General features: G+C 36.2%; 1 protein-coding gene across 2 annotated transcripts in view; it reads left to right on the top strand.

Annotated features, from left to right (window-relative positions):
• atp8b4 (ATPase, class I, type 8B, member 4) overlaps positions 1 to 21,263 on the top strand; it is a 116,793-nt gene that overhangs the window by 30,509 nt on the left and 65,021 nt on the right. The window contains exons 6-7 of one of the 2 annotated variants that reach the window (XM_002936572.5): positions 2,004 to 2,065; positions 20,795 to 20,867. In XM_002936572.5, the coding sequence (XP_002936618.2) occupies positions 2,004 to 2,065; positions 20,795 to 20,867 (135 nt within the window). Of the gene's footprint in view, positions 1 to 2,003; positions 2,066 to 20,794; positions 20,868 to 21,263 lie in introns of those variants that run through there. The other variant, XM_018092435.2, reaches the window with a different exon arrangement.

Genomic DNA, 21,263 nt, shown 5'->3' with positions numbered 1-21,263 from the left:
AAATCTATATGGTAGATTTTAATGCAAAATGCGTATTTTACCCAAATGTAACTATCCTACCTAAGATTAAATCAGTGAGATTTCAGTTTTTCTTTTAATGCATAGGTTTACTCTGGAAATTTTAACACAAATTATTCTGATATTGTTCCATCTCTTATGGCCCTTACATACAGACTTTATCCCCCATATGTACTAAAAAGCACTACTTGTGCCTAGGAGTAGTAACCCATAGCAACTAAAAAGATGTTTAGTTCGGGCAAACTTAGTGCCTTTTATTACATATGGGGGGATAAAGCCTTTTTTTTAATACTCTTATAAATATAGCAGGAATGTGCTTAAAAAATATGAACCATAATATAAACCCTAATAGTCCCGTCCATATTTTACGCTTCCTGCTGCCATCTGTCCCAGAGGAGCTGGTGGCACTCCGGCACTGAATGGATTCTATTAGCTCTGTATGACATGCTTTTAAAACACAGGCTTGAACACACCTAAACACATAAAGGAAGGACTTTATGTAAGAGTTCTATGAGGGAGGAGAACAGTGGTGATTACTTTTCATATTCTTGCATTACATCCCACAGTAATAGGAGTAATATCTAGCAGAACAAATGTAGTGCAAAATGGCTTGTGTGGATAACACAAATTGTGGTTCGCACTTTCATTTTCTGCTGTAACAGTTGGCAAAGCATAGATTCAATTGCAATAACAGGCCAGGCTTCAATTTTAATTATGACACGTTTCCAAGATATTTTTCAAACCAGCCTGGGTTAGGTCACATTTAGTGAAGCTGTGAAGGTTGTTTGGAATTACTTTTCCTTTTTATTATTTAAACTACTTTTGGAGATCCAGTTAAGGTAAATCAAACTTTATAACAGAACTGTTAAGTTGCAGCACTGTGTACATTCAGTACCAGGTTTGTCGGTGGTTTCAAAGTTATTTATAAAAGTAATTTCTATTGAAAGCAGTATCTGTCTGGCTGTTTAAATTGTCTGTGCTCCTGGTTATGACTGAAACAATGTTGCAGAAGCAAGCTGTTTACCAGACCTGAAACGGAACATTGTTACAGAAACTGTAAAAAGCAGTTAAAGGAACAGTAACACCAAAAAATGAAAGTGTATAAAAGTAACTAACATATAATGTGCTGCTGTCCTGCACTGGTAAAAGTTGTGTGTTTACTTCAGAAAGTCTACTATAATTTATATAAATAAGCTGCTATGTAGCCATGGAGGCAGCCATTCAAAGGAGAAAAGGCACAGGCACATAGCTGATAACAGATAAAACACTATTGTATTCTACAGAACTTATCTGTTACCTGCTATGTAACCTGTGCCTTTTCTCCTTTTTTCCAGCTTGAATGGCTGCCCCCGGGGCTACACAGCAGCTTATTATATAAATTATAGTAGAGTTACTGTAGCAAACACACCAGTTTTACCAGTGCAGGGCAACAGTGCATTATATTTTTATTACTTTAAAGCTCTTTTATTTTTTGGTGTTACTGTTCCTTTAGGGATAAACATACTGCTTTCAATAGCACTTACATTTACTAATAAATGTAAAGCATAATCAAATATTTTATTAAATGTATAGTGGAAATGTGCCTAATTACAGGTTTTTGTAATGCAAAATAAGGGGTTTTTTTGTTTTTTTTTTTAGATCCCCTTTAAAACTCATTTGTGTTTCTGTGTGTCAGCCATGTTTTTTAATTTCACATAAGTCAATTTGTTTACAATAGAATAAATTCCCTTTATATAGCTAGGACATGGAAGATATTTCCTACATCTTTCTGTGTTCTTCTAGAGAAGCAAAGCACCGGAGAGCATACTGCTGTATGTTATATACAGCATCCAATCTAAATAAGAGAGCTATAGTTTTTCTTTTATTGTGATGTCTTAAAGGTTGCAATTGGATTGTTGAGTTAATAATAAGTACTTTATATGCTTTATATTGCCATGGGTATTTTTCATGTATGTTTGAAAGTATTCTATGTTTACCTTTTGTAGTTTCGACATAAAACTGACAACCAAGTAAACAACCGGCAGTCACAGGTGCTGCTCAGTGGCAAGTAAGTGAATTGATATCAATTCCTTTGTTTTTGTAGATGAGAGGGAGTGGCTTCTGCTGCAGATGGAAACCACGTATATGTATCATTGTTGAATTGTCCTGCGAGTGATTAAAATGTAAAGGGCAAGAATTACGTCATGCTAAAATGAAAGATTAAATAATAAAAAGTCTGGTTTCCACATCACTATAGTTATAATCAGAAGTGTATTAGCTGCCAAGACCGAGCAAATTTAGACAAAACAATTTTTCAAAGGGTTAGTTCAGATTTATCTCTGCACTTCAAAGATCCTTTAAATCCTGGGAATTCAAATACTCTCTAAAACGGGGATGCCCGCCATTAATTTGTGCAATGCTTAGTTGTAAACTCATTTTTACTTTCCAGATTTAGGAGTTGATTTATTGGAGCTGTAGGCTTTAAACTTCTATATAAAGGAACAGTTACATAAAAAATCTACTGTAGCACTGGTCTGGTAAAACTGATGTTATTGCTTCAGAAACACTATTATAGTTTATATAGAAAAGCTGCTGTGTAGCCACGGGGAAGCAATTTAATGTAAAGTAGGACCAAATGACACAGGTTACATAGCAGAATAAATATAAGCTTTGTAGAATACAATAGTTTTAGTTCTTCTATGGGAAACTAAACCCTTTGTCTTCTACAGAGCCAATCTACTATGTAACCTGTGCCTTTTCTCCTTTTTCAGAGTGAATGGCTTCCCCCGTGGCTACACAGCCGCTTATTTATATAAATGGCAAAAGTAATGTTTCTATAGCAAACACAATAGTTTTTACTGGGGTAAAACAATCCATTATATTTAATATAACTTTAAAAAACCGGTGTTACTGTTCCTTGAACAATAATAAAAAGTTACCATCATACTTTATTTTCAGATATATTTGATAATTTATTTATAAGTGGGCTCTGCCTAAAGGTTTCATTCCTACTTAATACAATTTTCTGATGTTTCAAATTCTAGAACACTTAAGAACACATTAAAGGACAAGTCAACTCAAAATATAATTTTTTCACCTTATTAAAAAAAAACCATAATTCTAAGCAACTTTGCACTATACATTCATTAGAAATTTACAATGGTTTTTGACTTATTTGTATATATAACTATTAAAAGTAGTAGAGACTGACCTTTGCAACATTGTTTGTTTAAAAAGTAACAACCAGGAGTTTAGGAAATGCTGCTTTCAATAGCAAATTTACGTTTACAAATAAGCACTAAAAATTTGCAATACATTCACATTGAAAGGTTGCTTGAAATTATGTTTTCTTTTATTAGGCAAAAAAATATTTTTGGGGTTGACATGCAAATCTCTTTTCTTAATGCATGTGCCCCTAATGAAGTCTTTTTGTGGGGTTGCAACGTGTGGGTTTTTTTTGTATATAAGATGTAATAAAGATTGTTTTATATTTTGGTGTGCCCTGTTCCTCAATCTATAGCTAGTTTATGAATGAAACACACAGCTGCACCTCCGAACTTGTAAATTTTTTAAAAAAAAATAGTGCTTTATTCTCCCTAGAAGTAAGGAAAAGATCACAAAATTCAATAATGTAGTAAGTAGGAGGCGCACACTCACATATGCTGCAAAAAAGGGAGTTTACCCTGATTAGTTATGCTATTTATTAAGTACTTACATTGTTAGGAGCCTAAGACAGAACTGTTTCATTGTGACCATAAAATTTTCACCTATATAAATGAATATTCCACAACCTAAGTTCTCAAAACAGAGCTATTCACATGCCTCTGCAATAATTCGACTTTATTAATGCACTCTTGGATTAGTCATTTTGGTTCACAATGGCCATACAGGGTCCATAGCTAGAACATAGTACTAATGTTAGTGTTGACAAACTATGAATATGTTGGCTCATATACATATAATATCATGAATTATAATAATATAATACATGATAATAACTTGGATGTCAGGTGTTTTTCCTTTGCAGCTGCAAAATAAGCGATGTATTCCATGTCTGTAATTGTTAAGCCAGCTGTATTAACCTGGACTGGAGTTCCCTGACATGTGGCTAAGATTTTATAGCTTTGTAACAGAGAACATGAGTCTAGACTCAAGTTGTCTCTATACACCAAGTTATACTGCACAGTTTAAAGGCTGGAAATTGAGATATATATATATTTATTGCAGCTTTACCTATTAAACTGGTTAAACTATTTAATTATCTGGTATGTGTTAATTTATAGTTTTTGAGTGTATGTGACCTCTTTCAATTTTTTTATTTGTTTGTTGCTGCTATGTAAACATAAAATACTTTTGCATAGATTTGTTTTAATGCAGTGGGGCAAATAGCATAGGGCCTCTGTGCAGAGATTGTGACAGGCCCCACCCCCCCCCCCCCCCACATGCCAGGGTTGGGCACTGGTACAGTGCAACATTGGGAGACTATACTGAAATTTAATGAGCGAGCAGTACTTTTTTTTGTGTAATTTTTGGGCTGTGAATGATCGAGTACCCATCGGTGCCTTGGTTTGGATACTGTGTAGATACTCCAGCTGCACACACTATATGTCTGCTCCTGTTTTATTGAAACTGCAGACCACACAACACCCATGACGTTTTGGTGTGCTTCTGTTAGATAAAAATCAAAAATAGCCTTTATGGTTTACGCAAGTGCTTGGCAAATTTTATGGAAGGTTCTGTGCCTTCTGGAGCCTATCTCTCTGGAGTGTAACTTAGTATTGAGAAATATATTTAATTGCATCAAGATACTGTTATCACTTCCAAGTGAAGCCAATAGTTTAGCTTTCCATTTGAACTCCTTTGTAGTGCCGTAGTGTGTTCCAGGGACATTAGTAGTGAGAATCAGTGAGATTTTATTAAAAGCTGATTTGAAGGAGCTGCCTGTGTGTTGAGTAACCCTTTCAGTAAATTTGTGTCTTCCTGAGATCTGGGTTTTAGTTGGCCAGGGAAGATGCAATGCCAGTCCATGTTTTAACAAGAATGTGCCAGCAACCCTGTAAAAGACTTTTTGGCACTAACTTAGTGTTCTAAAACAAAAACCTTGCCTCCTCCCATGCCACCACTGTTAGTTACCTCTGTCTACTAGAGAGACCTCTTCAGTCATGGCTGCCATAGCAAGCATGTTTGGCTTAGGGTGAGGCAAAGACCTGATAGGATTCTGTATGCATTCATTCTCCAGTCTATTGGATTTTTTGTTGGCCTACAAAGACACTGTCGCTGTTGCAGTGGCAAATGAGAAATCACAGGCCAAAACAGGTAATTACGGTAAGTGCCTTTTAAAGTGATACAATTGCATACCTGTTAAATATGGATAATTATAGTGCAGGGATAGGACCTATTATCCGGAATGCTTTGGACCTGGAGTTCTCCAGATAAGGGATCCTTTATATCACCTTAAGCCTTCTAAAAATAATTGATATGTAAGATCCAGTAGGGTGTTTTGCCACCAATATGGATTTATGGAGCTTAGTTACCACCAAGTACAAGGTGCTGTATTATTATTATTATTGATAAAAAGAAATTGTTTTTACAATTTGCAGACTTTCTGAATTACTAAAAGATTGTTTAGCAGCCAATCATTACAGCATATACAAAAAAAAAAAATCTTTTTGCAGTGTTTTAATTGTTCAGAATATCTCATGATGCAAACTCAAGACACCAGACCCTTATCTTTCATGACCTATTCTATATATTTGTAATGAAACCATAAACGCACTAGATGCTTAGAAAAGCTTTACTAGGTTTAAAATGTTCTAACATTGGTAAGAAGCTGCAAAGTCATCTATGCCTTGGCAAAGTGATACAGACTTTCCAGAATCAATAATTCTAGCCTCTCTCTTTACATGATGTTTCTGAGTGAGTTTAGATTTGTACAGTGCTCATCTGTGTTGCTTCTTAACTAGAGACCTTTGTATTGCTTCTTTATTTCTTGGCACTGACCACCACAATAAAACCTTTATATAGCAATATAAAATTTCCCATGTATGAACAATATGTAACAGTTACTAAAGCTAAGGCAGTAACTATTAAAAACTAAAAGGACACAATACTATTGGATTACCAGTTGTTGGAGAGATTTAAAAGTTGTGTCCTTTAAGATTGGTTCCTTTTTGTTTCAGTTACTGTTCCCTATTGTTACATGAAACAAATGGTTGCTTTCTACAATAAAGATTAATAGTGCAAGTTTATCATCCAGTGTTTAACACTTTATTCCGTAAAATGCCTTTGCTTGTGTCTTAATTGTGACAGTATCATGCATGCAAGCACATGTTTCACGCTCTGCTACAGACACAGTCTCAAACACAATTGTTTATCGTAATTAGCACTGAAATGTGATTTAATTCTATAACATACATGCTTTGTTCTCCAGAAGTAAACTACTGAGCTTTGTTGTACAGAAATAAACTGCTGAGCCTAAGGGAGACACAGACCACACATACAGGTGGTGTTCACGCATCATGATAGTATATATGCATATGTTATTCCAGACCTTCTACAAAATATATTTGTTTTATAGGAAACCCTTCATACAAGAGTCAGGTTGGTGGAGTGAATATGTATCACAGGCACATATCTGACCTTCCATGAGAATATATTTTATCTTTCCCCCCAGTACCTGTACGCATGGTAACTTGTTCATTTATCACTGTTCATTTATCACTGTTCATTTATTTGTACAGATCTGCGGTAATTTGAGGTCTTGTTGCCGTAACAAGATGAATGAATGAACCCAGATACTTCCATGTCTGACTAAACCTTAATGTTAAATGTAATAATTTCACTTTACTTCATATTTTGCCTCCAGTATGTGCTGGACCTTTCCAGGAGACAGCAAATTGTGACTCCACAAACTTCCAAAAAAAAAAATGTTTAAATTACAATTTAAGATTTATTTAGTCTAAATATGCTTCCACTATTTATCGATCTATCTATCTTTTTGTGAATTAGTTCATTTCATTCCTGATCTGCAAGTTTTTTTTTAAATATGTATTCAAGATTTGAGGCCAGCTTTGGGTGGTGTGGCATGGGAAAAGATTGGGACGCAGTAACAAACAGTGGGGGCATTGTTCAATGCTATTTTTAGTTTACAGTTACCTTTAAACACCAAATATAATTGGTTATGATTTATGTAATGAGAGACAAATTTCAACTCATGCTGCTAAAATTCTTTTGGCCACTGTATTATGTCTGAGTCATTTTGGCTCCATTTTCCCTTCCTACAGTGCACAGTTTTTACTGTGATTGAAGTAACCACTGTGTTTTGCCTTAGGGCTTTTCCTGTATCTCGTGCAGAAAACTACTTACATTTGTTTAAAATGTAGTCTACTGCCAAGATGGAGACCTCTTGCATATTGTGCTTTAGCGGAATGTATCTGTGCTGCTCACATCTGGCATTTGCTGTTTATCAAGGAAGACTTGGCCCATTAATATAAGTAGCTTTTCTGCAGATTTATTCCTCATCTTCTCTCTTCACATCACTTTTAAACTGCAGGAGAGATTCATTGCTTGTAATACCTGACTTTTTTCCCCTTAAGCAGGAAAATGTTTGGTCCATGACCAAGGTCAGAAAAGTATTTTGTTCTGTTTTTCCTGAAATGGTAAGCTTCAAATAAAATTATGTTTGAAGCCTGCTTTGCCCAGTAAAAAAAAAAAAGAACCCTGGACAGTTATAGCATTTTGCAATAGAAACCTTGGTAAATCAGGAAATCATAGTTTCATTTGGCAAAAAAGCTTGAGAAACAGGATCTCACCTTTAAATCAGTACCAGATTAAAATAAAATTCTCTGTCATCTAGCTTTGTGATTTTTAGGGCTCATTAGTTTGAAATGAGATTTGTTATCATCTATTTTGAAACCAATTGTGTACATAGATTCTTTCTAGCCAAACTGCTTCTCTTTAAATGCAAAACAGTTACCTCTTGACATGAGTTGACATGAGACATGAGTTGCCCCACTCCATGTGTCTTGGGGGGAAAACTAAGGGTGAAGGCACACTGAGCTACTAGTAGCAGATACTTTTTCACAGCTACTAAACTCCAGAAAATACCTTTCCATAGACAATACTGAGAATTGCCTCAGTATTGTCACACGTAGAGATAGTTAGCCGTTATCAGCTTTGTCTATTTTAGTAGCCACGACAAGTAGCTGCTACTAGTAGCTCCGTGTGTCTTCGCTAAATCATGTGCCCTTGGTAGTTTAAGCCTGTGATGCATATGGAGTCTACCAACTTACCAGGTGGCACCTCTACATACATTTAATATTTTTGTAAAATACCTGCTACAAGTGTACTTGAGAAGAGGAACAAAAAACATTAAGGGCCACTTGTTTTTCTCTTTAACATATGAAATTGACTTACTGTCAAATGCTTTGGCAAAATCCAAATAGATTATATCTACTGCATCCCCACTGTCCAGCTTCTTACTCACCTCATCATCATTAAATTGGTCTGACATGACCTGTCCTTCATAAAGCAATGCTGATTACTGCTCATAATGGCATTCTGCAGTACATAATTTTGTATATGATCCCTTAACAAGCCTTCAAATAACTTGCCCAACGCCATGGCTCTTACAAATGAGTGTTTCTTGCAGTGGTTGTTATGAGTTTCACCACAAGGTTGTTGGTTTGATTATTGAAAATAAAACTGCACATTTTTCTAGTATTGATGTTATGTTAGTGAAATATCAGACACAAGGGTATTATTATCTACACACTTTTACTGTGGGAGTGAAAATTAGCTTGGTTTACAACACTGCCCAAGTACAGGAGCCAGAAACAAACCACCAATTAAAACTGGTCTAATCACAAAATTTCTTCTCAGCTTGTTTAAAGTAAGCTTTATCCGAAAGGTCTATATAAATACAGCCATAAGCACTCACAGAAATGCTGCACTGACTTATCTGTGAAAAGATTTCTTGTGTCTGTAATTCATGTGCCAGAGACAGGCAACTCTCTGCTGTCTCCTCTCTCCTGCTCCCCCCTCCCTCAAGAATGCTAAGAACTCACTCCCCCCCTTAGGAATGTGGATCTGAGCCAATCAGCAGTAAGGTGACTCATAGTCTTACTAACTGAGCATGTTCACTTGGTCTGGGTGTCTCTGCAGGAGCGAGGCATTATAGGAACTTTCTTTACACAGCTCAGCGTTTTTTCTTCACCTGAACAGGTGAAATATGGGGAGACTTAAGGGCACTATTGAGACAACTGAAGGTATGAGATTAACTATTTATTAGCCTTTCCTTCTCCTTTAAGTCCACTGGATATGCTTGCATCATTTACCCAGCCATAAAATACTGGTGTCTTTTTTTTTTTTTTTTTTTTTCTTCCCTTATTCTTATCCTTGTTTAGTTTTTTATTCTTTAAAATTCTTTTCAGGTTTTCTTGTCCCTCATCACATGATTCTTTGTAAGAAATAACTATAAAACTTTGAACTATGAAAAAAAGTACTTAACTTTTATATCATGTAATATTCCTTTATGCATTATGCTGTATTACTTGATAATGTTTGATTAGCTGGCATTCTTCATTCTTTCATTGAACAAAAAAAAATTATGTTGTGAGATGCACTGCACAAAGGGTTGCAGGCTTGCCCTGTCTTTACTGCATTTATTAGTTTGATAAAGTGTCTTTCTGTTGGGCCGGACTGAAGGCAGGACAATGCCACCTCTAGCTCAGTGTGACTGAGACAATCCAGGGCAAGAGCCTAAAGCCATGATGGAGTATTGGCTGTGGATGTTATCACTGTACTGGGGTGCTTGAGGGAGTCTTGTTTATAGAAAGTATATCATGCATCTATCTTTCTAGTAACACAGATACATTCCTATTAATGTTTATAGGAACTTGGCACTATTACAGTATTGAAACGGTATAGGATCTGTTATCTTGAAACCCGTTATCCAGCAAGATCCGAATTAAAGGAAGGTTGTCTTCCACAGACTCGGTTTAATTAAATAATTTAAAATTTTAATAACATTTCCCTTTTCTCTGTAATAATAAAACAGTACCTTGTACTTGATCCCATCTAAGATATAATAAATCCTTACTGGTGGGAAAACTGCCCTATTGGGTTTATTTTATGTTTGTATGTATGTATGTATGTATAACTTTATTTATAAAGCGCCACTTATGTACGCAGAGCTGTACAGTAGAATACATTAATATAAACAGGGGTATTAAAATAGATAAATACAAAGTATTACAATAAGCACAAATAAATACAAGATACAGCTGCAATAAGTTAAGAGTCAAAGATGGAGGTCCCTGCCCCGTAGAGCTTACAGTCTATATAAAATGTTTAAATGATTTTTAGCAGACTTTAGATATGAATTTCCAAATTACTGAAAGAGACAGTATCCAGAAAACCCTGGGTCCTAAACATTCTGGATAACAGGTACCAACCCTGCATTTATAGTTGCATTGACTCATTTATGTCTCATCATATATTGTTTGTATATTTCTATATTGCATTGTATATAAACACATGAGAAAATGTAATAAGTTTAAAAAAAAAAAAAAAAAAAAAAGAAATCAAGTAAAATGACACACTGTGGCATAAGAGATAAATCTTTATTCCCACTGGCAGATGAAGCGATAGGCAGGTTAGGATAGGTTTATATTACACTCAAAATTGTTCACACAATGAAAGCCTTTTTCACATTGTGCATAATTTCTACATTAACAGCTTTTATTAAATTCCCCAGATACAACTTTAATTTATTCAGAGTGGAAATTTGCTTTGTGTATTTAATTTAACTTCTCTGAACTTTTCACTTCTGATTACTCTTGGACAGATAGTGCTCAAATTGTGTCCGATTAAAGACAATCTCATTTTTTTATTGGTAATATGTTCCTGTACAGAATGCCTGAATGTAATTAACTTAGTAATTCCAGCTAATTATTTAACTGATGTTGAAAATGAACTGTTAGTATTGTGAAGTTCCCAAGTGCAGTCATAGAGAATATCTGGAGACCATATGGACTTCAAGCCTTCTCAAAATCTAAAAACAAAGTGCTGTGCCAGAATGAAATAGATGAGTCCATTTATTACATACGTGTTGTGGATTGCCAGTGGTGTGTTTGTGATTGTGTGTTTCCCACTTTAAAAGTGGGTTTTGCATGTTAAAGCTGTTTTTGTTTTGCCTTTTGCAATTATTAATAAATGCAGGACGTCTTATATTTGTTGACCAGATATTTGCTTGAAACATGTAGACTAGGATATGCAAAATTTATTTTATAATGACCCTGGACCAAGTATTCCTGCCAGATTTAGTTTATTTCTTATTGATCAACTCACTATCCAGAATGCTCCAAATTATAGAGAGCCGTCTCCCAGAGTCTCCACTTTAAATGAATAACTCAAATTTTTTGAAAAGTATTCCCAGTTTCTCTGTAATAATAAAACAGTACCTTGCACTTGATCCCAACTAAGATATAATTAATTCTTATTGGAGGCAAAACACTCCTGTTACATATATTTTATTTTGTAAATGATTCCATTCCATTTCCAGGAAAACCCCAGGTCCCGATCAAAAGGTAATATTCTAATTCCCTCACTGGACCACACCCATGTGTCACACCCCGCATAATCGTTCTCTCCTCCCCACCAACTATGCTTACTCCATTCCCTGTATACATTACCTACGCTGCCTGCACTTTCCTAATAACACAAGCCTCGTTGCCCTCCACACTGCTAAAAATGCAGAATTCCCCCTTCTGTCTCTAGTAGTAGGCAACAGAGCGGTGTGCTGCCCATAAATTTTGCTGCTATAGGCCTGGCCTTTGGTGCCTTCCTACAAATCTGAGCCTGTTAGTACAGCAAAAGAAACAGCTAAAAACTGTTGGTGATGTCTAGTAGCTTAACATTTACTGAAAGGATATCCTACCCCTGGATTAGGGGAGCTACATAGGGGAAAAAACACTTTCATTTTTCAGCATTTAACTAGCTAATCTGAAGAAAGGTGTTTTCACATTTTAACTTTAATAGCAGAACTTCCATTTAATTTGATACCATATAACTAAAAAAATATTAACCTTTATTCAGTTTAAATCTCCAGTGAAAATGTACTTCGGCACCAGAAGTGCTCTCTAAAAGGCGGTACAGTTGCCTTTAGATCCCTATGGGTGGCTTAATCATGAAGTCTTATTATGCCAGTGCAACTCAGCTACATTTTGTAGAAGAAAAGAAGTAACAAGAAAAGATCTATGTTTTTTCTCAATCTTACAGTCAGCGTAGGTCAGCACGACCTGTCCTGCAATAATGTTTCTGTAGATTAGAAAACAGACCAAAAAAGAGAAATTCCTTTTCCTTTGGATTCAGTGATTGGAAAAAATTATGCACTGATCCATGGAATCATGAACCGTGTTCTCTCTGGGCTATCCAAAACTTGATCCGTTTGTAATTCTGATCTCTAGCAACCTTAATCCAATTTTAGCAGAAACACCCTTCCTGGTATAGGGATGCTGACATCACATTAGTTTATAAAACAGAATATCAAATTGTAAATATAAGGCTGGCTCCAGTCATCTGAAACTAACAGATGAACAATTGGACCACACATCATTTTTCACTAACCCAAAAAAACATTTATTTGGATCAGTGCTGTCCAAGATTTTCCATTCTTTGGGCCAATTACCCACTATTTCACATGTTTTTGGGATTGATTATTAAGTAATGATGTCCCACAAAGTGATCTATGGAGATGCTGGGGCTGTAAACAAATTTTGGAAGGTCACATCAAGCCTGTGGTGCTCTAGATGGACAGCCCTAAGAATATATTTTTGAAAGTTTTTTTTTTTTTTGTTTTTTTTAAAAACCAATAAAACTATTGCATTTGAAATTCAAGTCTTGCTGAAGGTGCAGTGTGACTGTATTCCCTTAGACATTCATTATCATATTTTGCTGATATGACCTTTTACGTTGCTACAATTTGGCACTTTTCAAAATAAAATATGTACACAGGAAAACCGCAGATGTCCCTATTCTTCCCTGGAGGATCTTTCTTTGCTTTTGAGGTTTCTGGGTTTTTGACGCAGTTTTTTTGTGCGTGTGGCTCTCTGTCCTTATATATATATAATAATTTTTTTTTTATTATTTGCATGTTTGTGGGTGTTAAGTATGTTAAATTCCTTTTAACTGATCACCTGGAATAGCCTTAAAATAGACCAGATCTTAAAATACACGCTACAGGAAGATTATTTGAAGGTTTAAACCATCATAACATTTGTTAATCCCATATTCGAAAGTGCTTCACCTTAAATAGACATTTTAAAGTTCTATATGACTCTTGTTGCATTATTTAATCCCTCTGCATTAAATAGCAAAGACAGATTTGCTATTTTGGGGACTGTTTACAACAGGCATATCGAGTCTGCAATAATTATCATCTATCTCTGCAGAACTCTGCCCTGTCTGTTTCCTTGCAAATCTGATCCTAAACTGGTATATTGTGACATGTATAAACCAAATAAATCCTTGGCTTTGAAAAGTTTGTTAGCAGCAGTTCTTAGCAAATCCTTTTGACTGCTTGCACATGCCAGATGCTTCAGATCTACTCTGTATGGACACATTTGGAAGCTAATAAAAGCAGCTTAAAGGGAAAGCTATCAGCGCTACTAGCAATTCTAAAGCTTTGTTAACTTTAAAATAATGTGTAGTTCTTTGGAGTCTTACTAAGGATTTTGCCAAGTGCCAGTCTTCCATAGCTAAATTAATTTCATAAATATAGATTATGAACCTTATGTGAAGTGACAGGTTGTGGGAATTGTAGTTATTTTACTTTCCAGAAAATCTGTGCTCCGCCCAATGTGTAAAGCAGGATCTATCACAGGGTGCACCACTGTGAGCCTAAAGAGGATGGGGAATTGCACCCACAGAGCACAGAAATAGACAAGCATGGTTCCCTTTTCATCTGTGGAATCTGATATGTCTGTGCTAAAAGAATATACATATACATTTTTGGGTAAAAAAAGTGTTTATGCTTTAACAACTTTCTTTAGAAGTACAATATAAGTTATACATCATACTTTCATGGCAGAATAAGGTTCACCTGGCAGCAGTTTTAGTCCTTGCTTGCCAACTGTTAAGCATGGGGGTGGATCGGTTATTCTCTGGGGTTGTGTAGCAGCCAGTGGCACAGGAAACATTGTATCCATAAATGGAAGGATGGATTCCACTAAATATCAACAAATTCTGGTTGCCAGTGTAAGATTGTCAGCCAAGTATCCGGCTCATATGACAATGATCCTAAACATACCTTAAAAGCCACAATAAGCCACCTGCTTGATGAAAAGCAAGCTGAAGATTTTTGGAATGACACTCAGTGACCTGATTTAACCTCATTGAAAATCTGTAGGAAGATCTTAAACATGCAAGATGGCCCAAGAAGATCTATGAATAAGCAGTGATCTGCAATAAAGAGTGGGCAAAATCCATGCATACAAAAAAGATACAGAAGGCATTTGCAAGCTGTAATACCAACCGGGCTGCTGTTAGAGTGTCCTAACTTTTTCACATGTCATAATTACTTTTTATGGTTTGGTGAAATAAATGTGACTGTGCTTTAACATTGACAAATATTTTCAGACTGATTACTGCAGCAGTTGTTTTCTACTTTTCCACTTAAAAAGTTAAAGAAAAAAAAAAATAAAGAAACAAAAAATATCTGTGTAACTGTAGGCTGTCAAAAAACGCTCTGAGTTGTCCCTGCTATGGAGCAGTCCGTTCACAGGCCTATATGCCTGACAAGTTCACCACTGATGTTGGAACTGGAAAGAAAGTTTGTAACAGCTTAGCTAGCCTAATATTGCACGCTGATTTAGTAAAACCTAAGAATTTGGTGGGGTGTGTAATGTTGGGTTTGTATGCTGCATGAAAGGAGGGCTTTCTGTATGCTCATTGCAAATCATAACTGTTAACATATTTATAATGCAGTAACATATTCTACACCGCTGTTTAATAAATGGGAGTATATACTAAACATACAAAAATAACTTACACAAGAAGAGGGACTTGCCCAAAATAGCTTAGTCTGAAGCATGCAGTATAATTCAGTATGGGCTGCAGGACTGCTCATTGCTTTCTCATAGAATTTTGCAAATGTTTGCCATGCTGGTGTAATAGTTAGCAAAGTGATTGGCACTTCTGTTTTATAGAGTATGATTAGCATTGAGTTTGTGAGCATTTTAACAGTTGTAAGAAAATTGTACACTTGATACAGCGATCATGGAGGTTTATCTGTAACCTGCACATAGACTTTTTTTTTTGTGTTTTTGTATTTTCAAGATGTGTGGCTTCTAAGTGATACTTAAATGTCTATATAACATCGTCCAAGTATGATATTGTTGACCAAGAAAAATAAACCTCTGAGCAATGCTTGACATTATCAAATGTTGTACAAGGAATCCAAGAAATAATTTTGCTGGAATGTATGAATAAACCTAGCGTGACATTTTGGGATGTTTTTTAGAGTTGGTTGGGAAACAACATCTATCTATGACATTTTTTCAACTGGTTTAAAGGAGAAGTAAAGGTAAAAACTAAGTAAGCTTTATTAGAAAGGTCTATGTAAATACAGCCATAAGCACAGAAAAGCTGCACTGAGTCCTATATCAAAAGAAACACATGATTTCTTGTCTCCTTTTGTAAACATGTTCTTTGGTATCAGACTTCCTCTCTCAGAAAAACCCTTCATTCCCAGGGTCCGAGTGTGCACAGCTCTCTCCCCTCTGCTGCTCCCCCCCCTCCCATAAGAATTCATAACACTCACTTCCCCCTCACCTAGGAATGTGTCATCTGAGCTACCAAAGGCTAGAGCTGCAGCAGGAAGCTATAAAGACCAAGCTAAAATGGCAGCTGCTGTCTTAAACAAACGGAGGGAGCTTCTAGGGCTTTTTATATAGTAAAGCTTCTATATAGTAAAGCGTTCTAGGTGGCACTAATGTGGCTAATCTATTGGCAGTAAAATGCCAAAATGGCTTTCCTTCTCCTTTAAATGTTTGTATGAAATTCTGTTGTTAAGGTGTAGATTCACAGGGAGCTATTATAATAACTTCAGTTATTAGTGAAATGGTATGACTCTTAAAGGAGAAGGAAAGGTAAAAACTTAGTAAGCTTTATCAGAAAGGTCTATGTAAATACAGCCATAAGTACTCACAGAAACTCTGCAATGAGTTCTCTGTCAAAAGATTTGTTGTGTCTGTTTTCCTCTGCCAGACACACACAGCTCTCTCCTGCTCCCCCCTCCCTCAAGAATACTAAGAACTCACTCCCCCCCCCCTTAGGAAAGTGGATCTTAGCCAATCAGCAGGAAGCTTCCTCATAGTCTTACTAACTGAGCATGTTCACAGGTCTTGGTCTGGGTGTAGGAGCGAGGCATTTTTTTCCCTATGAGGCTTCTGATCATCTGAACGGGAAAAATATAGGGAGACTTAAGGGCACTATTAAGAGAACTGAAGGTATGCCTGCAGCTTGAGATTAACTCTTTATTAGCCTTTCCTTCTCCTTTAATGTTAGCAATATGAGATGAGATATTTTGCCTTTGATAAGTCTCTGATTAAATAGTGGTGATTGAGGGGATTAAATAATTGGACTGGGACTTTATATCAATTCAAGCCATGACCCTCTGCTATTTGCTAGTTTGGTACAGAAATACTTACTACGGTGCCCTTCAGTAAACCTGAGCTGGCCATACATGGACATTGCTTTTAGATGCCCAGAGTGCACTGCAATTTGGGTGTTTAAGCATGGCAACACAGAAGCTTAGCAGTTAAGTTCAACCATGGCATTATTTTCAAAATGTTTATATGTTTCCCTGGGGGTTTGCATGGCTTTCCTCCAAGGCTCCAAAAACATAAATGCAGACTGAATAAGTCTGTAGGTTGTGTGAAAGTGATGGGAAAAATTATTTTTTAAGCTTCACTAGGTTAAAGGAGAAGGAAAGGCTAAGTCACTTGGGGGTGCTAAAATGTTAGGCACCCCCAAGTGACTTTAATCTCTTAACTTTTACCCTGGGCTGGTGCCCCTGTTAGGAGAAAACTGCACCATCCTGGGTTAGCTGCTAGCGTCGTCTCCTCTTCCTTCTTCATGCGCAGTGGAGTGAAAAGCTGAACTTTAACAAAAAAAAGTGCTTTATTAACCCTCCGAGTGCTGGCCTAGGAGCCCTAAATGTTGAAATCAAAAGCACTGCATGATTTTAGAAGTTCAACATAGATTCTATGGTCTATGAAACATAAGTTACTTACCTTTTAATACTTAACTTATTTTCTAGCTTTCGCTGTGCAGCAGTGGAATAAAAATTTCCTTTATTTATTAATCTGCAGATGTGGAATTAGTGTATCTTTTAAATAAGGTCTTTCCACAAGCACTGACATTGTTCAAATGATATTCTTATGCCAAATTGATTTATAACATTGACCTTTTAGTTCAGTTCGGACTTACCAAATCTAAAACTAACCTTTAGAAATAAGTATAAAGATAATAATAATAAAAAGAAGTAAATATGCTTGACAGTGACAGAATGGTTTACAGCATGATAGCAATTAATCCAAGGCACTTGTCATATACCCAGTGTAAATGATGCTGGAAACTGACTGAAAGGCTATGTGTGGTCTCATAAGCTTTGCTCAATAACTGTCCATAAAAGGTATCCTACACTTTGGTTTACATGTCGGCTCCCAATCTGCCTCCAAATATACTTTATTTTGTCTAAAACAAGCCACTAATTTATATACGGATGGATTTATTCCTGCTGTAGAACTGGATTACATAATTAATTCTCCAGTGTGTTAAGTGCTTCTCAAAATTTTCGATAGGCACCTTTCTTTCATTACCAGTTATTTTATTGCATTGCCACATGGGTCTTTTTTTTCCCAAGTAATTTCCAGTGTGGGGGTTGTAAAAATGCTGCAAATTACCCCTCATTCATTTTTATTATAAATCACCTGAATTTGCAGATTTGATTGGGACAGTTGCTTGAAAATGTTGTATTCAGCATTTCCTACTAACCGTTGTCTGACTTACTTGTGAACTTTGGGTCCAGATGATTGCCATTGGACATGCATGGGGGGTGATGCCTTTAGAATGAACATCTGATATAGTACAGGTATGGGACCCATTATCCAGAATGCTCGGGACCAAGGGTATTCCGGATAAGGGGTCTTTCCGTAATTTGGATCTCCGTACCTTAAGTCTACTAAAAAATCAATAAAACATTAATTAAACCCAATAGGATTGTTTTGCATCCAATAAGGATTAATTATATCTTAGTTGGGATCAATTAAAAGGTTCAGTTTTATTTCTACATAGAAAAAGGAAATCAGTTTTAAAATTTTTAATTATTTGATTAAAATGGAGTCTATGGGAGACGGGCATTCCGTAATTCGGAGCTTTCTGGATAACGGGTTTCCGGATAAGGGGTCCGAAACCTGTATAACTAATTCCATTTTTGAAACACTTTGGTATCTTCTGGCATGTGTAGGGTCACTTTTTTCTCTAGTCCCTTAGAAGCACTGTTGTTTTTGTGATTTATCTTTAATACACCTCCACTGTATCATCAAAGGATTCAGGCAAAGAAGAGAAATACGCTGTCACAATACAATGTGAAGTTGATTAGGAAAAAGTCAAAGAGCCTGTCCTAAATACTTCTGGAACTATAACAGGGTGACATTTTTTTTTTCATGTATGTGAGCTGGGTACACACACAGAAACAGTGGCTTTTTGCTATTCAGAACGCATTTACTTCTATGATTATATTTGCATATGTAAATTAGGATTTGGATTCGGTTCGGGCAAATTTCAGAATACTTAGCAGGCACATCTGATAGGTTACTGTGGATTACTAACAGCTGAAAAGTAAAGGTTATCTGCTGAATGGTTGTTAAAACTTGCTAGACAAGCATGACTAGACAAATGCTGTACAGTTATGGGATTTATTATGTAAAATGTTTGGGACCTGAGGACCTTCCAGAAAAGGGTTTTTCAAAAACAAATACTGCTGCTTCATTTATCTGTTTATTTGTGTGTGTGTGTGTGCGTATTGTGTGTCTTGATAATGGTCTTAGAAGGAGACCGAAACGTTGGCCTGATACATTTTTAAAATGACTTAAATAAACAATCTTGATTTTTTTTAAAGGTTCCTGGAGTGCACCTGTTTTTTCCTGATATATATAAATAAATAAAATATGTGGGAGCAGCCATGATTGCTTTGATTATCAGGACACCTTCTTCCTGTTTGGCCTTGGTTAGCAGTAAAACTAGGCGCTGGGAACAGAATTGTCATCCTACAAATCAAAACTGTTTTTTCATGAGGCAAAGAATATGGCAGTTTATTCAAGTATAGATATTTGCAATGACAAATGAGTGTAAGCTGCCTTGTTTGACTGACTGCTAAGGGATACGCTGTAGCTCACCAAGCTAAGCCAATTTAATACTTAACAACCCTACAGGCATTGAGGGAAAATACCTGCACTCAGTTGAGGGAAAATACCTGTACTCAGTTGAAAAATCTTGTTTTCAGCTGAGTGCAGGTATTTTCCCTCAATGCCTGTAGGGTCGTTACTTCACTTTTCTTGCATGCATTTTGTATTTTAGGAGTGCTGAGACTGTCTAGATGTATATAGTTCAACCAGGTCTCGTGCACCCAAACTTTTCCCTTGAATTAGGGTGATTTTTATGCAGTGTGTTTCAGCAACCTTCTCAAATATCTGATCTTTTCTCTGGTGCCCAGTACAACTGCTATATTAAGGTCCTGTGTCACACAAAACATTAAATAAGCAAGGCATATTTTAACTCCATCTCTAGGGCCTAAATATAGGCTTTGCTGGGTGTTGCTAATTAAGAACTGTGTGCATAATTCATACAGCAAGGATCATAAAATCCTTCCCCAAACAACATACAATATGTTGAAATGATCCTAAAGCTCAGATGGCTTTTTGTAAATGAACATTAATCAGTGCAGTGGGTTTTGAGATGTCAGAAATATTATGGAAATTGAGGAAAATATCCTTTAAAGGAGAATGCAAGTCAAAATTTTAAAAGCATACTGCCCAATAGTCCTCCTATTGTTTAGTAAAAACGCCAAACTTTTGGCTCACCTAATCAAATATTTACTCAATCACACTTACTTCACATTTTCTAGAACAGGCAGCCATCTCTAAAAATGTATTCTCCCTTCCTTTCCCTCCTTGCTTCATACTGCACATGTGTTTCATTCCCTCCCCCCCCCTCCCCTCTGCCAGATTCACTTCTGATTGGCTGGTGGGCATGTGTAGCTCAGAACAGGAGACAGGATCAAGTTACACACATGCTCAGAGAATAGGAAGGCTGCCACTGGCACCTACAGGAAGGGGAGAGAGATTTCAGTGATGTCACTGTAGTCTTCACACTGCTGTAGGCTGCCAGCACCATATCTCAGAGAAGCAAGCAGGGATCTGGGAATTTAGATATGCACTTATGTACTTAAAAAGAATGCCTTTAGACTTACTCTTAATTTATATTAACCTTTCATTGTCTTTTAACTCCTTTTTTCCTATTACAAAAATTGATGCTTGATCCTATTTTGAATTTATTCCTAAACAAATTGTGTGTATAGCTATAAAGAAAGGTAGTTCATCCTCATTTGCACTTTGCTCCCTCTGTCTGCTTGTGCTCCAGTGAAATGGATTTACTGATACTTCAACCTGATTGTAATTGACAAATGGAATTTTGGAAAAGGAAGCACTGAGCCTTGTTTTTTCCTCTTTTGCAGATTGCAGAATGAGAAGTGGATGAATGTAAGAGCAGGCGACATCATAAAGCTGGAGAACAATCAGTTTGTGGTTGTGCGTAACTTCTCAGTTTTTTCATTAATAGTGCTATATCTACTTATGTAGGTTTGGGATGATTTTTCTTTTTAGGGGTAAATGTAACTGAGGTGTTTCACTGCACTACAGAAATACTACTAGCCCCAGCAGATGGCAGAAGTGCTTTGTTAGAGAACTCCAACTCAGCCTTAATCATGTTATTAATTATATTTTGTAAAAGCCCCATTTAAGGAATCCTTATTAGTATCTAATGTTTACCTAGAGTAGTATATTAGGGTTTTAAAATTATTTACATATTCAGACATTTTGAAGTTTTTATAATAACAAGGCAGTGTTACATTAATCATTCATTAACAGTATTATGACATTATTTTCATTTCATATAGCTTTTTGTTAACCAGAAAGCAAAGAATC

The sequence above is a fragment of the Xenopus tropicalis genome, chromosome 3 (assembly GCF_000004195.4).
Source record: "Xenopus tropicalis strain Nigerian chromosome 3, UCB_Xtro_10.0, whole genome shotgun sequence".
NCBI lineage: Eukaryota > Metazoa > Chordata > Amphibia > Anura > Pipidae > Xenopus > Xenopus tropicalis.
This window is presented reverse-complemented; position numbering and strand designations above follow the sequence as displayed.